Source organism: Aspergillus fumigatus, chromosome 2, assembly GCF_000002655.1.
Source record: "Aspergillus fumigatus Af293 chromosome 2, whole genome shotgun sequence".
In the NCBI taxonomy this organism is placed as follows: Eukaryota; Fungi; Ascomycota; class Eurotiomycetes; order Eurotiales; family Aspergillaceae; genus Aspergillus; species Aspergillus fumigatus.
In genome coordinates this window covers 1322296-1344504 of record NC_007195.1, presented here as the reverse complement: position 1 = coordinate 1344504, position 22209 = coordinate 1322296, and the positions used below count along the sequence as shown (strand labels likewise).

General features: G+C 48.6%; 9 protein-coding genes across 9 annotated transcripts; 5 read left to right on the top strand and 4 right to left on the bottom strand.

Moving 5' to 3' along the window:
• Positions 1 to 5424: 5424 nt before the first annotated feature.
• Positions 5425 to 5948, bottom strand: AFUA_2G04880 (thiamine-binding protein; the record flags this gene model as incomplete). Its single annotated transcript, XM_744526.1, has 4 exons — positions 5425 to 5488; positions 5548 to 5650; positions 5707 to 5824; positions 5883 to 5948. The coding sequence occupies 4 exons, from the start codon at positions 5946 to 5948 to the stop codon at positions 5425 to 5427; spliced, it is 351 nt and encodes a 116-aa protein (XP_749619.1).
• Positions 5949 to 6213: 265 nt separating this feature from the next.
• On the bottom strand, positions 6214 to 7586 carry AFUA_2G04870 (putative pyruvate dehydrogenase E1 component alpha subunit; the record flags this gene model as incomplete). Its single annotated transcript, XM_744525.1, has 3 exons — positions 6214 to 6599; positions 6783 to 7237; positions 7345 to 7586. The coding sequence occupies 3 exons, from the start codon at positions 7584 to 7586 to the stop codon at positions 6214 to 6216; spliced, it is 1083 nt and encodes a 360-aa protein (XP_749618.1).
• A 616-nt stretch (positions 7587 to 8202) lies between these two features.
• AFUA_2G04860 (uncharacterized protein) lies at positions 8203 to 11683 on the top strand. Its single transcript, XM_077804085.1, has 4 exons — positions 8203 to 8936; positions 9006 to 9209; positions 9260 to 9617; positions 9667 to 11683. The coding sequence occupies exons 1-4, from the start codon at positions 8388 to 8390 to the stop codon at positions 11445 to 11447; spliced, it is 2892 nt and encodes a 963-aa protein (XP_077660249.1). The 5' UTR covers positions 8203 to 8387; the 3' UTR covers positions 11448 to 11683.
• Positions 11684 to 11757: 74 nt separating this feature from the next.
• On the top strand, positions 11758 to 13728 carry AFUA_2G04850 (uncharacterized protein; the record flags this gene model as incomplete). The annotated part of the gene is made up of 1 exon (XM_744523.1): positions 11758 to 13728. The coding sequence occupies one exon, from the start codon at positions 11758 to 11760 to the stop codon at positions 13726 to 13728; it is 1971 nt and encodes a 656-aa protein (XP_749616.1).
• Positions 13729 to 13948: 220 nt separating this feature from the next.
• AFUA_2G04840 (BSD domain-containing protein) lies at positions 13949 to 15327 on the top strand (the record flags this gene model as incomplete). The annotated part of the gene is made up of 2 exons (XM_077804084.1): positions 13949 to 14966; positions 15029 to 15327. Exons 1-2 carry the CDS (start codon positions 14042 to 14044, stop codon positions 15325 to 15327), a joined length of 1224 nt encoding a protein of 407 aa, XP_077660248.1. The 5' UTR covers positions 13949 to 14041.
• A 498-nt stretch (positions 15328 to 15825) lies between these two features.
• On the bottom strand, positions 15826 to 18249 carry AFUA_2G04830 (RanGTP-binding protein; the record flags this gene model as incomplete). The annotated part of the gene is made up of 6 exons (XM_744521.3): positions 17954 to 18249; positions 17868 to 17899; positions 17747 to 17804; positions 17615 to 17683; positions 17522 to 17556; positions 15826 to 17464 (listed from the first exon to the last, which is right to left on the bottom strand). Exons 1-6 carry the CDS (start codon positions 17972 to 17974, stop codon positions 15826 to 15828), a joined length of 1854 nt encoding a protein of 617 aa, XP_749614.2. The 5' UTR covers positions 17975 to 18249.
• Positions 18250 to 18380: 131 nt separating this feature from the next.
• Positions 18381 to 20687, top strand: AFUA_2G04820 (translation termination factor GTPase eRF3; the record flags this gene model as incomplete). Its single annotated transcript, XM_744520.3, has 2 exons — positions 18381 to 20573; positions 20631 to 20687. Exons 1-2 carry the CDS (start codon positions 18480 to 18482, stop codon positions 20685 to 20687), a joined length of 2151 nt encoding a protein of 716 aa, XP_749613.2. The 5' UTR covers positions 18381 to 18479.
• A 292-nt stretch (positions 20688 to 20979) lies between these two features.
• Positions 20980 to 21946, top strand: AFUA_2G04810 (uncharacterized protein; the record flags this gene model as incomplete). Its single annotated transcript, XM_077804083.1, has 3 exons — positions 20980 to 21438; positions 21485 to 21772; positions 21887 to 21946. The coding sequence occupies 3 exons, from the start codon at positions 20980 to 20982 to the stop codon at positions 21944 to 21946; spliced, it is 807 nt and encodes a 268-aa protein (XP_077660247.1).
• On the bottom strand, positions 21046 to 21654 carry AFUA_2G04800 (pre-rRNA-processing TSR2 family protein; the record flags this gene model as incomplete). The annotated part of the gene is made up of 1 exon (XM_744519.1): positions 21046 to 21654. One exon carries the CDS (start codon positions 21652 to 21654, stop codon positions 21046 to 21048), a length of 609 nt encoding a protein of 202 aa, XP_749612.1.
• Positions 21947 to 22209: the final 263 nt, after the last annotated feature.

Sequence of the window (22209 nt, the reverse complement as noted above, 5' to 3'; positions counted from 1 at the left end):
TGAAGGCCTGAACCCGACAGGCTGGGTTAGGTTTGAAATTAAGTATGCAGTATTGGAATTTAGAAAAGGATGGGGATGGAGAGGAGAGTGGACTGGTAACAAACCATGAATAAAAGACTGCTTTTGCAGCCACAGGCTTCCGTTTCAAGCCTTCATCACTTGTGTGCGATATTTCTTGAACGTAATTTGCTGTACAAAGAGCATTGAGTTGATCTTCTCTCCACTAGAGTGACTGTACATCCCGTAAATCCAATAATAATCTTGCTGCAACAATAATACAGCTTTAGTCTACCTAATAGACTACTCCGTATTGCGGGCTGTAACGAGATTACCGACCAGTGGCATTATCTCCTGGGCACCTGCGGAGAATTAAATCTAGTTGAAATATGAAATCCGCCAGTTCGTCCAAAATCATTATTATGATATTAATGATCATCAGTCATATATCAGTTGTGACTTCAGATGGCGCCAGTGGCTTGTTTTCTACAGCGAGCAGTTCCTAGAAATTGCGTTACGATTACAGACAGGGATGAGAGACCACTCTTTCTCAAAGGAAATGCTAGGCATATAGAGTATTTTTCAATAAAATAAGGTTAGTACTTTGGGGAAAGTGAATAGTTTACAGGGTTGTCTCTGTGGAAGTTTTCATGGGAAATGATCTGTACCGCATGAATTACCAGTCATTCCAGTCTTCAGTTGCAGGTTCATCAGTGGTGCTTTACTGACTTCTATTATTGAGAAGGTGAATAGTGGAACCAGAGGGTGATTTGAACCTCTTAAGTACTAACTCAACTGTCTATACAAAGAAAATTTGTCAACCTTCCTAGTTGGGTACCACTACCGATAGTTGTCAGAGCCATAGTCCTGGTTCCTTCGCTCTGGGAAAGGAAACCCGATGCTAGGTCATGCCAAAAAGCACGGACGTCCCAGGAGTTTGGGATTCGGGAAGAAAATCGATAGGATAACCAACAACTGAAACGAGAGGAAAAAGGATCATAGGTACTTTACATACCTTGGTAGGTATGGCCAAGAGCATTATCAGATCACCGCAATTAGTCAACGGTACCATTGACGGAAAATTATAGTACAGGTTAACAAGTTACTTTCCTTTCTGGCTGTAAAGAACAATATCATTTCAGGCAAGTTGAGAATTACTCAGGAGCTGCTGAGGATGACTTACCAGCCACATTATTGTGAATCAGAATCGAGAGGTCTCTTGATAGCTCCAAAAACCATCTCATGCAGATTTCCTACAGCATGAGAGAAAAGGGGCCAAATTGGGTCCAGCAGCTGGTGGGGTCGCCCTGTATTAATTGTCACTCATTTCCATGTAAGCACTGGTCACTCAGAGACTCATTGTTGTTGATAAAACTTGAGTAAAGACTCAACCCACTATTTCTTTTTATTGATTATTAGTGAAGTAAGTAGCTCTCTAGTGTAGGAGGTTCAAATAGCATCAATTAATCCAGCTTCTGCACCCAGCGGATTCTCACTGTACAAGAGTACGAAGTATCTTAGAATAATAATAATAGTAAGATCAGCAAAGCTAAAAGTAAGACGGTAAGACAGCTGCAATTTGTAGCACAAATGGAAGATGATCTTCAACTAAGACTGTGATCCAATGGTCGCTGGTGCCATTGTGCTGGAATTTCGCATCCATGGGTCAGTCTCATATTATCCGAGTGGGCTGAACCCCCAATGCATCCCCTTCTTAATGAGTCTTGCTCTACGTAATCCACGCCATCAACGCCAGGAGCTTTACTCTCGAAAGTAGCTGGATCACATTTAATCTGATTACCTTTTCAAGCAATGTGCAGGTTTCCTTTCCCCATACCGTTCGATTGTTGCAGGACACCTGACACCGAGTGTTTTACTGTCTTGGTCATGAACGGAGTTTACCGCTGAACTATCCAGTCTGTCGGATCCTTGACCCACTCCAACCGTCCAGCGTCGACGGGACATGAATTAACCTACTCCGTACTCCGTACTGTAACATCGGCCGTCCCACCCATCCATTTGGATTCGGCGCCGACAGGCTGCTCTACTTGCTGGGGGCGAACGACATGACTCCAAATTCTCGTTAGCCAGCTAAACAGAAATCCACTGAAGGCCAATTCATCGAACCGAGTATCTTGATTATTATTCGTTAAGTACGGACTGCGGTGTAGGACAGTCAAACTATCTATAATTCTTTACTCGTACTCCCACTCTAGCATTAGCATGAGAAGATGCAGAAGAAAAAGACATTCTCTCATGTATTCGCTTGTCTCTTTCATTATGAGAAAATGTATATCGGAGGGGAAAGGCAACCAACCATTCTCATCATAACACGTTAGTTCGGAACTCAGGATCCAGGTAGCTGTAAGTACTTCTGATCGCCGCGTCGGCCCCGCAGGTAAGTGCACCTCTGTTCTTCTCTGTTCTCTTTCCCGTTCTCTCCAAGATTCTAGATCGCCTCCAATTAATAATAAAGTACACGATTCCCGAGGCCTAAAATTAATGATATAAATCTCACACTACAGTGACGGCGTCTGCAGAACATTGAATATCCTTAGAAAAACCGAGACGCAAAGCTGCTTCGCTTGACAAGCATGCCACAGGTGATACTTCGTCTTTGGCCCCCTTGTAAAAGCAGGTTGAATGATGAACCTACGCCACATAGATGGGGTGATGACCGGTTGAGGCGCCACAGGGTTTTTGTTCCCCAAGTCGTGGCCAGTTTGTGACACATTCCGTGAAATGCGCATCATCTCCAATTGTACTGGGACTTGGCTATAGAGTTTGAGACAGTGTATAGTATTCGTATCCTTATCATTGGCCTGGTTTTGAAGCTCTTCTCAGTGTGTTATCATGGTATATGCTGCCAGTCTTGCAGTAGTGAGAAGTATCTGCCTCGTTTGTCTCTTTCTGAAAGACAACGGAAACAGGCAGCTGCATCCTAGTTTCCTCTCATTGGCTTGCATTGATGAGACTGCCTGGCTCAGTGGCGCCTTTTCAGACCCACAAAGTTAACCCAAGTTTGTGTACTCCGTATGGACTGCATCTACTACAGTCACAGAGAAAGTACGTCGACAGTTTATCTGATGGAACTCAAGTATTATTAGATATCCAGATTCAGATAGTAATGGGCCTCAAACTTGAAGGATGTATTCTTGAAATGGAGCCAGCCCAATGGCGTTTCTTGATTAGCGATGAATGAAATCACTTATTGTTATCCTCTTCGATTGCTCCTGTATTCTGAGTACCATCGCGCCGGAATGGCAGCCCTGTCCATTGATCAGAAGACTGGCTTACTGGTGTGGTCCACTGGCCACTGGCCAGGTGTCGTACTATAATCCTAGCCTAGGTAGTCAACGATTACAGGTTACTCAGGGAGACCAATGCAACTTGCAAGGCTACCGTACTGGGTTAAGGATGGTGGCTGAAGAAAAGAAAGCGAGGACTGAACGAGAATGGATCTCCTCTGTGACGGACGAGACGCCTCGCTGCCTACTCATGTCGCAGTACTTAATTTACTGTGTAGGTACGATTAATTACCTCTGTGAAATCGGACTAGTACCAAGTACGAAGATGGCTAGCAAGGTAGCACTAGCTATTACATTCTGTTCGGATTCGAGATTTCCCTGGAGACCCCCGTCTAGCCTCAGCCGCCGTCGAACTCTACCTGGGCATCAGTGCAGTCGTCAATCTTTGCTCTTTCCTGGTCCTTCTGGACCTCGATGGGCGAGAGTTGACATGCTCAAGATCTTGCTGCCTTAATATCCGTCAATCCAGCGTATTCGGGTCGGGTGGACGGTCAACTCAACGGCTTTGTCACGTTACATTAGTCCATAACATTGATCACTCAATCATTCTGCCGCTCCAGATCACGATAACTACAATTCTCCGAGTGAAAAGACTAAACCTCTTCAGATCGCTAGTCTGATCGTAAGCAGGACAATTTACCTTTACGTAGAGCGAAGACCACTGCTGAAAATGGATCCTCAATGACCCTCTGCAGCAAGAGCTAGAAATCATAGTTCGCACACGATGGTATTTCATTAGTACCTAGGTACATAATGATGCTTGTTTGGGGGGTATTACCGACATTAGATACCTCAAGTGGTCCAAACTGGTGGCTTAGACAGGATCGGTCGGAGCACACTGCCATGTGCCCAGATTTGTGTAAAAGCAGGAAAGAGAAAACCATTTCATGGAATCTGCTCTGAGCTGCCCAGCAATTACCTGATTATCAACTTGGAAGTCCTCACACAGTTGATATCTGTCAGGGTTTCCATCCGTTTTTCTTTAGGTAAGAAATACCAGGTCCACGTGAGTTATAAGCATCTTCTGGGTTGCACACGGCTGTGCTATATCATACTCACAGTCATGGCTTAGACCACCTTCTGACAGGGAGACCATGCCAGGCACACAGAGACTCTCAAAAAGTACGCAGTAGATTTCTGTCCTCTCGCCTGGCCCTTCGTTGGTAGAGTACACAAGGGAGGAGAGCTTGGAAAGTCCAAAACAGGAAAGACCGAGTCCCACGGTGGACCCGACTTGTAGCACTACTGGGCGAGACTTAGATACCAAATGTCTCTTATAAGGAAGATCCTACTTGTGGCTGAAACGGGCAATCCATGCGGATCTAGAGGTTCGGCATGCTTTCTCTAAGTGCAATCTTGTAGGGGCACAGAGAGGGTTGCTGGATTCACTGGCTGAGTTCCTATATATCGACAGTCTTGTACGTAATGGTTATAAGATTATAAAGAGCTAATTGCGAAGGAAGGAGCCAACTCAGGTCATTGCATATACTCGGACAGTTGGACAGAGAGAAGTAGTTGAGCTAGCAAGGCCATACAGGCCACAAAACGTTCATGAAAACTGAAAGTAGTCATAGCGTCAGGGTGCTGTTTGTTGATTTTCCGAAACAGAGTAGACAATTTAGCATTTCATTTGCTACATAGAGGCTTGAGGTTTACTGTTTACAGTCCCCTACTTTTGGCTTTGGGTCCCTGAAAGAACGAAACTAAAAACTCATCCCCGTTCTTCAGAATTCTCATCACTAATTGACTGAGGGGACTATCTGATCCTACTTAGTGCCAAACGAATGCCAGAAGGATATTAGTCTTACTTTCTCACAAGTCTATCATATGTTCTTGTTACCTTAACTAGCCCTCTAGACATTGGACGGCTCCAAAAAGCAAAATGCCATTGATCTCAGCGTCATCTCATTGCCTCCTCTGCACCAGATCTACGGTCAACAGCTGACGAGTACCTTAAACTAAGATGTTTCGTGATGGACAGAACGCGCTCATCAACTGCCATTCGAGTCAATTTACCAAATCCTAAGATTACTCCTGTCGAAGGGAGATTCCAGTCCACAACTCTTACTCTACCAGGGTCTGTCAACTGTCCTTCCACTCTCAAACGGGTCCCAATAAATTAAGCTGACAGGATTCTCTGCACAGATACAATATTACCCTCCATCGGCTGAACCTTGTCCGTCCTACAAACAATAAGTCATTCTAGTCCGTGTATTCGACTCCGAAATGCGAATAAACATACCTAGTCGAGATACGAATATCCGTCTGAATCCTAGGGACGCCTTCCTGATGAATCAACGTGTGGGCGAAACCGATCACCTGAACAACTTGATCCCACGGCCCCTCTGATAATCAGGACTTTAGCAGCGAGTTCACGGCTGAAACAAAAATTGATACCTACCAATTGTTGTTCCCGTTGGATTCATTTGGTACTTCAGACCTGTCTGCTGACTGGCCTCCGTCAACAACCGCTGAATATCCGCAATCTGCTGAGAGAAAGAAGCGGTATGGGTTCCAATCTAATAGTGGAGGATCAGCTAAGGCGCTGGACGAGAATGGGGTTCAGACTACACCGACCGGAATCAGGGAGAAGTCGGCAGTGCATCGTGCCGGAGTCGCGAGAGCTGGGTAGTTAAACGACATGGCTCTGAGATATGGTTGTTTGGACTGTGATATTCTTGGAAGAGGGAAGGGTGTTTTGAGGTCGGTTTGGATTTGGACCGCTGTTTATAGGGTCAGGATGGACCACAACACAGATCATGGTGACGTCTGAAGAAGTATCCATTACGTTTCGAGAGCAAATTTGAATTTAAGCGGCCATCAAGTGGTTTGGAGATCACCAACAGCATCCCTGGGTCGCTCACTGTCCAAAGGTGAGATGTCATCTTCTGATTCGCATGCATCTAACCTAATAGTGCGTCTCGTCCACGGTACGTCCTCGGTACTGGTCAGGCTCACTCCCACGGACGTAAATATCCTGAAACAAAACATCCAGCCTAGGCTCAGGTTCCGGCATCTTCTCGGCTTCTGCCACCTCATGATTTACCTTTTTTCTTACATTCTTATCGATTGTTTTCGCTTCGTCCTCAGTGATGATACCCCAGTCTATCAGCTGTGCCCGAAAGTTCGAAACCGGATCACTTGCACGTTCCGCCTTTAGCTCTCCGCGAGTCCGATATCCGACTCCAGGATCACTCATTGAGTGCCCGGCGTACCGATATGTCACATACTCATAGACCAACGGCCCGTTTCCAGCTCGAATAAACTCTCTGCCGTGTTTTACTGCTGCCATTACTGCCAGGACGTCCATACCGTTCACCCTTAGTCCAGGGATGTATAAACCACGTTTATAATAACCAGTCATTGCAGACGCTCTTTCAGCAGAGGTTCCCATGCCGTACTTATTATCTAGATACCTGTCAGCAAAAGACGGGTCGAGCATGGTGCCCTAGACACCAGAGAACTAGAGGAACAGACTCTCGCACCCGAACAAAACAGGCAGGTTCCACAATTTCGCCATGTTGAAAGCCTCGTGGACTTGACCTTGGTTTGCTGCTCCGTCACCATACGCATCAACTGTGATATTATCCCTGTCATTGTACTGCTGAGCAAAGGCTATTCCAGCCCCGACTGGTACATGAGCTCCTACGATGCCATTACCCCCAAAGAAGCCCGCACAAAACATGTGCATAGAGCCTCCTTTGCCGTGGGATATGCCATCCTGCCGTCCGAGTAGTTCGCCAACAATTGACATGATACTTCCCCCTCGCATAAATGTGAATCCATGAGAGCGGTATGCAGTGATTAATTTGTCTTCTTTGCTGATGCCATATTCAATGCCAACAGCGACTGCCTCTTGGCCAGTCGACAAATGACAAAACCCACGAATCTTCTTTTGTTTGTAAAGAGCGTCAGCAGCTATTTCCAGTCGTCTGTGAATAGGTCAGCTACGGAGCATCAATAGTCCTAGAGACATATTTCACCTTATCGTAAGCATGTCTTGGTACATGCTCTTGAGCTGCTTTTTTGTGGTTCCTACTGTGTATGGGGGATGGTCAAAATGATACGTCTTGAAGCTGTCTTCTGGTATAGGAACGTCAAAGGGTTTGTCGTCTTCCTTGAATGAGCTTTAGCGCTCGCCTCGTTGCAGTGCAAGGCGCCGCTTACAGTAGGTACGCTTTTTAAGTTAACAACTTGTGCCAGGAAGCGACGTTTTGCGCAGAAGAGCTTCGAGCTAACCCAAGGTAATGACTCCTTGAGTCTCGAGTTTCTTGTAAGCATGGCGGCTAATGAATACTTGAATCTAAAGGAACTGAGTGCTAAAGTGGTGTCCAGACGGGCACGACTGATGGAATGTAGACACTTTAATGCCGTGAGGTCGGAATGAAAGATATCAAGGCTACATGAAATAGCAAGAGACTGGATTTTTTGTCGAAGTGATGTGGCACGACAGCTTCAGTGACGCAACCTTGAAATCAGAAGTCGCCTTCCTTAGAGAGAACTACAAATTAGGCTGCGAGCTCTGGAAAGCCTACAAGCCAATAGGACTCCGTACGTGTCCTTCAGCTGGGATCCATGGTGCGTAGCCTGTAGATAATCAACAGGTACCGGCACGTTGCGAAGCGTCATACGTCTTCTGCTTTTCACAATCTAACAGTCATGGAGTCCCATTGGGGTTCGTAGCCGGGAAATTTTTTCTGACATATCAACTGAAGCGAATGTCAACGATTCTCTTTTAAAGATCCACAATTTACAGAATCGGTTGTTAGGAAATTGAGAGATATATTTGCCCAATCTGGATATTCAAGGATGCGGGAATGGAACAATAATCTTCCGATATGACGCATGATGCTGTTCTAGGCTCCCGCGTCTTGAGTCTGCCATGGAACTCGCTCTAGCACTATCAAACCTATGTATGCTTTAATTTTGGTCACAGAGAGGTGACGCTAGATAATGGGTCGAATGAAGCTAGCCGCCCAAGAAGCACTGTAACACGATATATGGGGACTCTGGCCGCACTTTAGATCTTCGTGGCAAGATATAGGTATTGCTTCATGCTGCCGCTCAAAAAACTCCGGCATCATGCGCCGTGCACCTCGTGGCCACTCTGCCAGGGGCCGAGTCTCTGGCGGCCAACCCAAGGCACGCGAGGAAGGAGATGAAATACCTGAAGTCTACCAGGAAATGCTTGCTGAAGCAGAATTGCGGAACCCAAATGTTTCGGAAGCGGACCGTCCTATCAAGAGACGGAAGGTTGGAGCTCAGGGAGCTACAACTCTTAATGAGGTTTCTATACCCCAAGTACCACTGTCAATGGAAGACAGCCGGCAGGTACAGACTGACTATGACGAACCCACGTCAGAAGAATCGGATATGGAGTGGGAAGAAGTTGACCTTCAGCAAGTCCCAGCTCAGTCGACTCAGATAGGTCCGGTGACAGAGGTCGATAATGAACCACTCCAGATCACTCTTGAGGGCCATGAAGGAAAGAGACGGAAAGTAATTTCAAGACAAAAACCACTCACCGCTGCCGAGAAAAGGCTCCGATTAGATATTCACAAAGTCCATGTGCTCTGTCTCCTGCGTCATGTGCAAATACGAAATCTATGGTGCAATGACGACGAACTACAGGTACGCAACTAAATGCCTAGCATGAGTAGTCCGCTCTCCTTGGCTTGCTCGATTTAACATGCAATTTAGAGCTTTCTCAAGAGGATGTTACCCAAGCAAGTGATAGCCATGTTAAATCCATCGGAGGACAAACCACAGTACAGTCGGTCTACAACTTTTGTCGAGGGGCTGAATCTGGCCAGTGATGCTTTTAGCAGAAGGTTCAGAGTGACTAGACCAGGCTTGAAGCGAGCGCATTGGGTAGATGATCCGGAAAAGTTGAAGCAAAAAGCGGTATGTGTGCAAAGCTCCACGCAGTAGTCACCCTTCTCACATCCCTGTAGGAAAATATTATGTTCGACGCGGAAGTCTTTTTGTCAAAAGAAGACTTTTGCAAGCAAGCTAGGACAATGCAGGGCTCTCGTGACTTTGGTGCTCAGTTGTTCTGTGCTCTTCTACGCTCTGCAGCTGTGGAAGCGAGGCTGGTCTGCTCACTCCAGCCTTTGCCGTTTTCTGGGACGACGAAGAGCATGACGCCAAACACGCGAGATTCACAGTACATTGTTATATCATCTGATGACCATGAAACGTCAGCAGATGATCGACAGATGCCTGGCCTCTCGCCGACACCGGCGTCAAGGTCCCGAAGACTTGGACGACCTCAATTCACTCCAGCGCGTTCACAGAAGACCTCGATTCCAGGTAACATGTCCACCTCTATTCCGCTTGCCTACTCACTGACATCTCAAAGGCCCTGGATTCACCGCTCGAGCCTCGCCTTACCCGGTGTTTTGGGTTGAAGCATTCAATGAAGCAGTCCAGAAATGGGTCCCTGTCGACCCATTGGTTACCAAATCGATTGCAAAACCATCTAAGTTTGAACCGTCCTTCAGTGATCCATCAAATTCCATGGTTTATGTAGTTGGGTTTGAAGAGGATGCGTCCGCAAGAGACGTTACCAGGCGCTACGCAAAAGCTTTCAATGCAAAAACACGCAAAATACGTGTTGAATCTACTAAAGATGGAGAGAGATGGTGGGCAAGGACGATGCGTTTTTACGAAAAACCATTCTTGGAGGACAGAGATGAGATTGAAATTAGCGAGCTGACAGCGAGAACTGCTGCTGAGCCTATGCCGCGAAATGTGCAAGACTTTAAAGATCACCCGATATACGCGATTGAGAGGCAACTTCGACGTAACGAAGTCGTTTTCCCAAAGCGCGTCATTGGCCAAGTCAGTCTTGGAAAGTCGGGATCGAAAGATCAGGTGTTGGTGCCGGTTTACCGCCGTAGCGATGTTCATGTTGTCCGCAGCGCGGACAAATGGTATCGCTTGGGACGAGACATCAAGATAGGCGAACAGCCATTGAAACGTATTCGCGTCAATAGAAACAAGGATGCCGGTTTCAGCGAAGACGAGCACGACAATGAAAGCGGCATGGAGATTCCTCTGTATGCATACTTTCAAACGGAGGTCTACACACCACCGCCTGTTGTGCAGGGAAAGGTACCTAAAAATTCTTATGGGAACCTAGATGTCTATGTGCCGAGTATGGTTCCTCCTGGAGGTGTTCACATAAAGCATCCTCAGGCCGCCCATGCAGCCAGGGTCCTTGGTATTGATTATGCAGACGCAGTTACAGGCTTTGACTTCAAAGGGCGACATGGAACTGCTGTTTTTCAAGGGATTGTTGTTGCCAGCGAGTGCCAGGAGGCGGTTGAAGAGGTCCTGGATTATCTTGAAGACGAAAGAAGGCAAACTGAGTCCCAGGAGAAGTCAAGAGAGACTTTACGGTTGTGGAAGCATTTTCTGCTGAAACTGCGAATTGCAGAAAGGGTCAAAAGCTACACCATTGAAGGAGAAGAGAGCGCTGATGAAATTCTTGAAAAATATGAGGACCCAGGGGAAGCCGGTGGCGGCTTTATCCCCAAACCAGAGCAAGAAATGGCCGACGGAGGACAATTTGCGACTTGTCAACGATCAATGCAACTAGAGGGTCGAGGACACACTTATCATATAGTGTCGACAAATAACGGAGGCCCAGGAATTGGAGCGCACGGTGATGGACTTCAATCTGACGAGAGCGCCAGCCACATAGAAGCAATATCTGTGAATCCTTCTGAAACCCACATTCCTAAGGCCTCAAGACGTCCTCGTTATAGCCTTATCGTCGTTCCCAATAAGAAAGCAAACAATAATGAAGACGGCACTTCCCAGCGGCAACCACAACTGCAGTCCGAACCAACTCCTGAGATTGTGGAGCTTGAGCCAGCGGCAGAAGCTCAGAGTGTGCAGAGGTCTGGGGAGACTGGTCATCTAGGCTCTTCCGAAATTCCCATAATGGTCGACTCTTCAACAACAGGCGGCTCCAGGTCAGCGAGTGTTGAGGTACTGTCGCGGACAGCATCGCAAACACAGCCACAAACTCCCACACCAGAGGAAATGGACGAGTCATCAGGAGTTGATGACAATGGGTCATTGTTGTCGCATGATCCCGAAGATGAGGATGCGATTCCAGAGTGGCTAGTATGAGCTCGTCTGATTTGATTTATTATTTCATGATTATGGGTATATCCATGTATAGGGAGTTTGTCAATAGATACCCCATTACTGTAAAGCCGACAAGTTTTCTGAATTATAGAGCGGTATTACCTAGGCGAATGTTGCCTAGAACTGGATATATGTGTGCACAGACCACTATCGATGTCATAGGGATCAGACGCGTCGACGACGCGAACCGCATCGCATTATGACCCATCCGCAGCCGCAACTCTACTTAGACTCATGGTTTTGTTTCGTTCTTTTTAGTTCCAAAATACTAATATAGCTACTTCGATTTGCGATGAGACAAGGTGACAGACCAAGTACAAACGCAAAATCTGCCCAGGAACAATTTCGAACACCGAACAAGCCTCCCATATCAAGCGCTTCCACCACCTCCAGGGCACGAAAGGGGACGGCAACATCGAAAAAGCAAAGTGGAACTCCAACATCCTCAGCCACAGCGGCTAAGCCTTGGAAAGGCAGTTTGCTCTCCGGAGATCAACCTACACTTACACAGATTGACTTTGTGACGCCGAGGACACAGAACGCCGAATCCGATGATGATGACGATCTTGATTACATCGATAAAGCCGCTCAAGATAATGAACCGGATAGTCGCGAGGTGATCGAGATAGACGACAGTTCCGATGACGATGCTAGTTATCAACAAACTTCATATATACGGGCACGGCGTACCGGAGACGCCGAACGAAAACCCAATGCTGCGCGCAATGCATCGAGGATGAGGAGGAGTACAGGTCAAGCTGGTTCCGCTGAAAAGCCACCTGGACGGAAGAGCATCGAAGGTGTCAAGGGCAGCAAGAAGAAGACAAAGAAGCAGCAAAAGGACAAGACACTCACTCAGATGGATTACGTACGGCGTTACCTGAAGATCGAGCCTGATGATGAAGTCAAGCTGGAGTACACCTATATCACTCCGAAGAAGAATGATAGCCAGGGATACGAAGGAAAACTGCCTCGTGCGCTCGAGTCCGCCCCCACTGTGGTAGCCACCGTCCAAGAGTCCTTAAGCTCGAGCAAGAAGAGGAAGCTGGAGGCAGAGGAGGATGCGAAAGAGATCTTGCCTAGGACTTCGACCCTGGAAAAGAAAGTCTTAAAAGAAAGCCCGAGGACGCCACGGAAACCATTGAAATCCGAAATACCTTCATCTCAGTCACCCGAAAGTCCTGGAGTAGCGATAATTTCATCATCACAGTTTCGAAACGCTACTCGATCACCTCCCAACCTTGATTTTTCGACCAAGCCCACCTCTACCATCAAAGAAGAATCTCCTGATTTAAACCAGACAAATGCAATTGCCGCACAAGTATCAATATCTGAAGATCAATTGCCGCAGATCATGATGCCCGACTTTGAATCGCCGTCCGAGCTGGGTGTTGATAAGGAAACAAATTTCCCTGTTGAAGAAACACAGTCGGATCCAGCAAAGGGACCATCCGATTCCGCGTCCGAGTTGGATGAGAAACCGCATCCTGACAAACCTCCACCGAGTACGGAGAGGACAGTTGTATATGAGACGGACGCCGAAACAGACTTCAGTGATGATGAACCAATAGTGTCTGGTCCGAATGAAGAGCCGAATGTGATGCTATTTGAGGATCGAGACGACGAGGACGGAGACAGATCACCTCTCAGTGACTCCGAAGATCTCCCTCCGCCTATATCACATCCTGGCTTGGAAGATGAGCCTGGGCTTTTACAATCCGAAACCAATTTGTCATCAGAGGCATCAATCTTATATCAAAGACGGCAGCCTGCCACTCAATTCCCACTAGAACCCATACCTACGCTGAGCACCCAGAAGCTGGCGGAGCTTTTCCCACGTGAATCCAGCACTCAGCAAACCACGACCGAGCCATCGTGTACCAAGTCATCCGCTCACAAGGTTCAGGCATTATCTGATCCCTCCTTTCAGACGCAGACTCAAAGCCAAACTCAAGACCAGGACAAATATTCAACGGAGATGATTCCCGAATCCTCGCCCATCACATGGCACGCGGGTTACGCGAGTACAGGTAATGCTACACTCCCTCAAAACCGTGCTCAGAGCGTGGTGCAGGTAGAGTCTTCACAAAGAGTGGACCGCCTAAAAGGGCAGGTTGATCCAGATGAAGATTCTCGTCCTAGGGGAATTCTGTCCCGCAGCCAACTTCTCACCTCGAGTGTCATGGAGAGTGTTCCCTTACCGGGTTTCTGGATAGGCAGCCAGGACAGTGTCGGAGAACCCTACAGCTTAACAGATCCATAGTATATAGCTTAACGTGATGAATTACGAAATGTACACAAGGAGACATAATCATCTATATCTTGTTCAATCCTCAATTCTCTTCGTAGAACATATTCTCAAGCGGTACAAGGTGGAGCCCTCAGTGGGGTTTAACCTATGATTCTTCGGTCCGTTGTACGCCCCGAAGGCCGGAACGGAAGCGCCGTGCAGATCCACCAGCAACCAGCTGCGTACTGTAACTCCTCCGCAACCGTCATCAAGGACGGTCTCTTCCAATTCATTTCAACAGCACGGATCGCCTATTTGATTGCGATATCAACTCGCCAAGAAAACCATGGATATCGCATACGATCATATTCAAGAGGAGATCTTCTCCTCTAATGAGTCGTCGAAAAAAGAAGGCTCACAAGACGACTCCAAAACCAACCGCTCCAACGTCGACCTCAACACCGAACTGCAAGAGACATTCCGCGCCTTTTCCGCGAGCCCCTGGGGTATAAAGATTGGTGGGCTGTGGGATAATGTCCGCAAACAAGGCGAGAGTTACTATGAAGGAGCTAGGCAAGAGTATGCTGCGGCCAGCGAGGAGGCCGCCAAGGGCCTTTCGGACTTGAAAGAGACTATCGTAGGACGCACACGAGGCCTGTCGCTAAGTACAGCTTTCACTTCTGCGCCATCCGCGAGAAGTAAGGATGAGACGCCGACTCCTACTGCGTCTCGAGCAGGAGAAAGTCAGGAAGAAGGGACCAGCGACGCGGGCGCAAGCGAGGGTTTCCTGACCCGAATCAAAGCAGAGGCTGCGAGACGACTGAAGGAGATTGAGAAGGCTGAGGAAGCTGCGGATGAAGCGATCCTGCGCTTTGGTATGACCATTGGCCAAAAGCTGCGGGAGGCGGTCAGCATTGTGCCGCCGGACGCGGAGTCGTCAAATAAGATCCTTTTTGAGAGTAAGGATGCCGAGGGGAAGAGAGTGATTCATGCGACGCGATTTGAGGCGCAGCTGCATGTGATCCATTCCAACCTTGAGAGCTTCACCAAGGACCCAGTCAGTGACAAATGGGCCGCGTTCAAGGAGGAGTTTAATGTAGACAACAAGACCGACGCCATTGCCGTAGATTTGGAGAAGTACCCCGAGCTGCGATCAGCCATGGAGAAGCTTGTCCCTGAGCAGGTCGGCTATGCAACCTTCTGGTCTCGGTACTATTTCCTCCGCCTCGTGATTGAGACCGAAGAGCAGAAGCGCAAGGAGCTTCTTAAAGGTTTGTTACTGGTCAGCCCACCTTGCCTCTTTACCGGAAAATCTGACAAGATATCATGGCAGGCGCCAACGTAGATGAAGAGGAAGAGGTTGCTTGGGATGACGACTCCGACGACGACACCGACTCTCCCTCTACTCCTCAGGTTAAGACCAATAATACCACCCAGATTCCCACGGTCGACAAGAATAAGCTGCTCAAGCCTGATGAACCCCGGCGTTCAAACGACCAACAGTCTCAGCCAGACAGTGAATCGAGCTATGATCTTGTCAGTGGCAACACCAGTCGTGCGCCTGGCAGCCCCAAGGAGAAGAGCCCAACGACGGCAGCTAAGGACGATGACAGTGACGAAGACTGGGAATGAGTAGCTGATGTACATCTCCTTGGTCAAGTTCTCCCGTTGGTGTTTTACCCCTTAGCTTCGATTTCGTCTTTTTCCGGCTTTTTGGACTCACTGTCCACGTGCTTTGATGGAGTTATGGCGCTTATCTCTGATACTCCCTGGTGTTATGGATTTTCTTTGCTTTCAATTAGCTCTTAGCGGTTATCGATTCTGGTACAGTTACTCTGATTGTTTCCCTCATTAGCTGTGCGTCTCAATGCTTCGCCATTGGTACGGGAAGGGTTATCCATAGCTATGACTATATTTTACAAAACTAATCCCGTACCCCTTGCGAGCACATTTTTAAGATATTCTATATTCGGTACAGTTACATTATATCCTCATATTCAACAATGTCAATCATGATCTTCTCTCACGCCTGGGCCCAGTATCTTCTACTGAAGTCGACCGTCTGGAAAGAGGGGAACCTCTACTTGACGCTTCATCAGCGAGGACCGAGGAGTCCCGCATTGCACTCTGTCACCTCGCATCAGGCTTGATTGAACCTGCTCGCCGGGATTGCAGCGGTGTTTCTGGTGTGTTTTCGCGGGAGCGCAAATGGTACCCGGGGTACCGGTCAGTGGGTGTATATGGATAATCGCTTCCCTCGCGAGAATAGCTGGCTGGTGGTCCGTCGGAAGCCCAACCATACTGGTAATCCTCGCCTCTTCGTTTTACGGGACTTTCGTCGTAAGGATCCCAGCCAACCCTGCGTCTCGCGTCTGCGCGAAGTCGTTGCCGATGTTGCTCGTCACCGCCAGCACCAGTAGTGGATGATTCCTCGAGGAAGAAGTTGAGAAGTTCGTCGCTGATAGAGAGGTGGGACTGTTGCTGAAATTGTTGTAAAGACATCAAGCGGAGTAGTGTTTCGAGGAGGGAGAGGGAAGTTCGAATGTTGTTGAAGAGGGGGTTCGAGACAGTGGTTGTGGCGGCAGGGTGTGAAGAGGTTGGAGTTGTTTGTTTGGACCTGTCGTCCTCGGCATCAAGAGATAGCTTTGCCATCATTTGCGGATCTATGGAGTGCTCCCTATCGGGCGCGTCCGCTTCGGATTCAGTGTCCGAAGACTCATCTTCATTGTAGACTTCGAACGCTATCCATTCAGGATCCAGATCTTTCGGAAAGCGCCAGTGTTCTGGGATAGACTTCTCGTTGTAGCTTTGATTCAATGAATCTTTAGCATTCGTCCCATTCAACTGAGCATCCAGCTGCGCCTGGATTTCGTCAGTTTCCTCCTCATCCTGTTCTTCTTGAACATAAAACGAATCTGCTTCTTCACGCTCAAGCATCCGCCGCGGAGGAATAGCATTTATATCTCGCTTCAATAGCAGTACCGGGTTGTTAACTTCGCCTTCTGTATTGATATTCAAGACTTTACTCGTATCCGCGTAGAAGATCTTCGATATCTGGTGGATCGGCAGTATTTCGCGCATCCCAGCTAGGGGGATTCCTTCGTAGGGCTCCGGCTTTGGTTCATCTTCATCGTACGAATGCACTCTTCCGTCGTCCAAATCTTCAATGATCAACATTTGGTAGTGGTATTCGTCTATTCGTGCCTCTGCCGGAAGTTTAGCTCGCCAAGTCGGAGCTAGTGTATTGGACGTAAGATCTAATGGTACACGCCGAAGCTTCACGCGTGCCTTGTGGATGACCTCCTTCCACGTGGTTTCTCGAATGCCCTCTTCGTCCTGGGGCCGAACGTGACCCGCAAAGAGCATGTATATCGATAGGGTAAAAGTAGGGCCGATCTGGATAGCTTGTGTAGGAGACATCCAGTACTGAGTGTCCCCAGCAGTCAGGAAGGTACTGGCTTGCAACAACCTAGATGGCGACACCGTCGCTGGAAGATTGGTTGATAGTCTGGCTCCCGATGTGGTAATGGCCAAGTTCATCAGCGGCACTGCATCCTCAATTCGTGTCAGAAGCCTCTTGATGTCCCTGACTATGAGCTTGATCTCCGCATCATTACGTGAGCGGTCCCTGGGAGACTTTGCGGCTTTTCGTAGCAACTCCTCGGAGGCAGCTGCGTTTGCTAATCGCTGCCCGAGAGCTTGCATATCCAATCGAAGTGTCTTCGTGAGCGAAACTGCGGATTCTAAGGACGTGTTGCCTCTTGCAGCGCTAAGAATGATTCGAAAAGTTAGCAGTCTTTACTCACAATTAAATCAACGGGCATACATCAACTCAATCATATCAATGGCCGGCGTGATAACCTGGTCACCAAATAAGCCTGCCGTACAGAAAACCGAGCGTATGACTTAGAGAACCGACTTGAATTTTGCTTTGCAACCTTTGCTGCAGAGCAAGTAGCTCTTCTCTCTCTTCATTGTTCTCGACATTCTGAAAGGAAAATACATGAGTTTGACCATACTATTGACTGCCACAGGGCATGTTACTGCTCACCTTGAGCAGCCGAGTTGATTGTCGTATCGCATAGTTGGCAGTTATGGCTATCCCTGAGCTAAGATAGTTACAGTCAGGACATGTTCTATCAGTCCGCTTCAGGAGCAATTTCAGTCCATACCGAATGGCATAGTTCATTGCCTGCTGGGTGAGCTACTCATGATGTCAACATCGAACTCTGTCACAGAACGGACAAGCTGCGCATACCCTGGTCAGAAAGACGTCCATATTGCTTGACAGCTAACAAGGCAGCTCGTTCTGGATTTTGCCTTCCTCTCCGCTTCTTATTCGCTATGAAGCACAACTAAAAGCAGGCCGATCTAGATGTCAGCCAGGATGTGTGGCCCCTGAAGGCAAAGGCTTATCGATAACAAGCCACCCAGCGTGGCTCCACCACTTGAATGTTTCATGAAAGTCGGATATTTCTGTCAATTTCTAGTCTTCAGCAGAGTAATTTCGCCTAAGAATCACTTTCCCTCAGCAGAATGCTATGAAAGAGAACACCCCACCATGTTGGCGGGGAGAAGATGCAAACAAACGGAGCAAACAATGCAAACTCATAGACGCAGTAGACGCGACAGGCGCCAAGGTGGGGAAACAATGCTGAGTCATCTGGTGCAAAATCAAGACACCCAAAAAGCGCCCCTCACTTGGACAGCGTCGTCTTTGCAACCTAACCTATCCCTCGTTCTCCCCATCTTACTTGTGGTTGTCCTTCTCACGATATCCCAAGATGGCCAATCAGACCCCCGATTCCTGGGAAGACGAGCTCTCGAAGCAGACCGAGGGCGTAAACCTGAATGCCCGCGGACAATACCGCCCTCAGGCACAAGCTCCCTCATTCCACCCCGGGGCTGCCTCTTTCCAGCCTGGTGCACCGTCGTTCGTGCCAGGCCAAACTTACCAGCAGTACGGCGGTGGATACCCACAGTATGGTCAGTACGGTGGCTACCCCGCCTACGACCAGCAGCAACAAGGCTTTGGTCAATATGGGGCTTACGCCCAACAACCTGGTGGCTATAACCAGATCTACAACAACCAGTATGGTGGCTACAACCAACATCAGCAGCAGCAATACACTCAACCGCCTCGTCAAGCGGCACCGGTAGCTACTCAAGCACCTTCAGCTCCTGCTCAGCCTGCCCAAACCGCTCCCAAGCCCGCCTCGACCGCATCCGCCGCTCCAGTTCTGTCTATTGGTGGTGCTAGCAGCTCGTCTGCTGCCCCCAAAACTAAGGTCCTCTCGATTGGAACTCCCTCGCCCGCGTCGAACACCCCATCTGGCACTACGACTCCAGGAGATACTATGGGATCTGCTGCCGCCGACGCTGCCGCCAAGGTGACGGCTTCCAAAGCTATTGAGAAGACAGAAAAGAAGGCAGCTGCCAGTGGCAAATCATCCCCTACCCCTACCGCTTCTGGACGGTCGAGTCCCGGCAGATCCAGCCCATCTCGCGGTGAAGGTGGCAAGACCGGTCGGGATGCCAATGCTGTTGCCTTGGAGCAGCAGGCAGATGTGGACGAAGAAACCTTGAAGGAAATTTATGGTGAGAAGAAGGAGCATGTTAACATTGTTTTCATTGGACATGTCGATGCTGGAAAGTCAACCCTCGGCGGATCCATCCTCTACGTTACTGGCAACGTTGATGAGCGGACACTAGAGAAATACAAGAGGGAAGCAAAGGAGGCTGGTCGAGAGACCTGGTACCTTTCATGGGCTCTCGATTTGACCAACGAAGAACGAGCTAAGGGAAAGACTGTCGAGGTCGGCCGTGGCCACTTCAAGCTCACCGTGCAGTCTCCCGATGGTCCCATTGAGAGACACTTCTCCATCCTCGATGCTCCTGGTCACAAATCCTACGTCCACCACATGATTGGTGGCGCCTCGCAAGCCGATGTCGGTGTGCTTGTCATCTCTGCTCGTAAGGGTGAATACGAGACGGGTTTCGAGAAGGGTGGCCAGACTCGCGAGCACGCTCTGCTGGCCCGGAACACTGGTGTCAAAAAGATCATTGTTGCCGTTAACAAGATGGACGACCCGACTGTCGAATGGAGCAAGGCTCGTTTCGATGAGTGTACAGTTAAGGTCTCCAAGTTCTTGGAGGCTCTCGGCTACAAGAAGGACGATCTTACCTTCATGCCCATATCCGCCCAGCAGACTACGGGTATTAAGGATCGTGTCCCCAAGGAACTTGCACCATGGTACAATGGACCGTCTCTCCTGGAGTATCTTGCTGAAATGAAGACTCCCGAACGTAACATTAATGCCCCCTTCATGATGCCCGTGAGCACGAAGTACCGTGATATGGGAACGATGGTTGAGGGTCGTATCGAAGCTGGTGTTATCAAGAAGAACGCCACCTGCATCATGATGCCTAATCGCACCAAGGTCGAAATTGCTGCTCTCTACGGTGAGACTGAAGACGAAATTGCCACTGCAACCTGTGGTGATCAAGTCCGTATGCGTCTCAGAGGCGTGGAAGAAGAAGACCTCCTCCCTGGATTCGTGCTCTGCTCTCCCAAGCGACTAGTGCACTGCGTCTCCGCTTTTGAGGCTAAGATCCGTATCCTCGAGCTCAAGAACATCCTGACCGCTGGTTATAACTGTGTCATGCACGTCCACTCGGCCGTTGAAGAAGTCACGTTCGCGGCACTCCTGCATAAGTGCGAGCCCGGCACAGGACGCAGGAGCAAGCGCCCACCACCATTTGCTAGCAAGGGTCAGACCATTATTGCTCGTCTTGAGGTTATCAGCAGCGCAGGTGCCGTCTGTGTTGAACGTTTCGAGGATTACAACCAGATGGGACGTTTCACTCTGAGAGATCAGGTAAGCGATGTTTTATCCGTGCCATATCTTGGGTCACATCACTAACATCTACGATAGGGCCAAACCATTGCCATTGGTATGATTACCAAACTCATCCTTAACGAAGAGAACTAAGTGCACAAATCTCAAATACCCGGCTTTCCCAAGCCAGATCCCTTCGAGTGTAGGGTAGTGCACAGCGTTTTTTAGGTCACGAACCAAGAGATCGGAAGGCAGAGGCTCGGTATTGATATCCCTGTGGTGCCCCTACATCGGTTGATGATGATGAATCTTTCTTCTTGTCATTTTCGTATAGAACTTATTGCTCTCTGAGACCATTGGAGATGATAAAAGTGATTTGAATCTCATATTATCTCCGACTATCTCTCATCTGCTGGGTAGGTGTCGTAAGTCGTAATGTCAACTCATGCCCAATGTCTATCTATACTGCAAAAACTACAAAAGACCAGGCGTATCATCGACGCAAAGGGAATTATCTCCTCTTCTTCCCAACAACCTTAGTAAACCCGTCCTCATCAACTTCAGGCTCGACCCTCTCCCTAGGCGCTCGTACGAGAGCAGGAGCCTCGTCCATATCGACGTCCTCGTCCTCCTCAACCTCATCCTCCTCATCGGTATCCTCATCGGTATCCTCATCATCCACCGCCTTCACTTGCTTAAACGCCGCCGCCACATTATTCCCCTTTTGCTGAGCCTTCCTCTGCCACGCCTCCCACAGCTCCTGCACAAAGCCGAACTCCCCCCTCGCCGTCTGCTCCCGGATCGCCATGATCTGCGCCGCAACAGGCGCCGCGCTGTCATCATCTACCACAACATCAAACTCATCGTTCATCACCTGGATCAGAACGTCTTCCAGATCCAGAGCGTCTGTCTCGGGACGCTCATTGATCATGTCTGATATCGCGCCGCAGAGCCAGTCGCGCTTGTCGGCTGATGTTGGGCCGCCCCAGTTCGATTGTACGGCCATGGTCAGCGCCGGCCAGTTGTTGATTGTGAGGGTGATGCCGAGGTCGAGGTATGAGGAGGCGGTGGTGGGCTGCTCGGCTTGGCTCAGGTTCGATGAGGACGTTGGTTGCGCCATTGTGTGTTGTAGTGAGGGCGAACCAATCTGGCTGCTGCGTTTGTATTGTTCCCTACTTGTGGGTACTGCGTTCTTGAATGTTGATGGTGGGATTTCGTTCAGCGGGGAAACCGATCGTGTTTGTTGTCTAGGGAAGCGATATGAGAGAGGATTCGGAATCTTATTTGAGTGATTCGGTTTGTACAGAAGGAACAACGCTAGCCGTTAATATTGAGACAGTTTTTGGGTGAAGATAATGAAATCACATGGATCGACTGCATTGACTGGGAGATTTGAGACTCAAAATTTTTGAAATAGGCGGATGCGATAAGAATCAGGTGACCTTATCGGCTCTCATAATCTTGGATCTACTAAAGTCACTCAAGAGTCAAGCACTCATATGAGCCAACAAATGGCATAGGGTTTTCACTGAGTTCTAATCTGATCTCTGCTAATAGGATAGTTATTTGAATTTGCTGAAAACGGCGATTAAATGTGTACCTTCGAAAGTTGAGGATTCCTTCGATAGCAGCCAGAAAATACACATCATGATGCAGCTTCTTGCTGTGGCATACC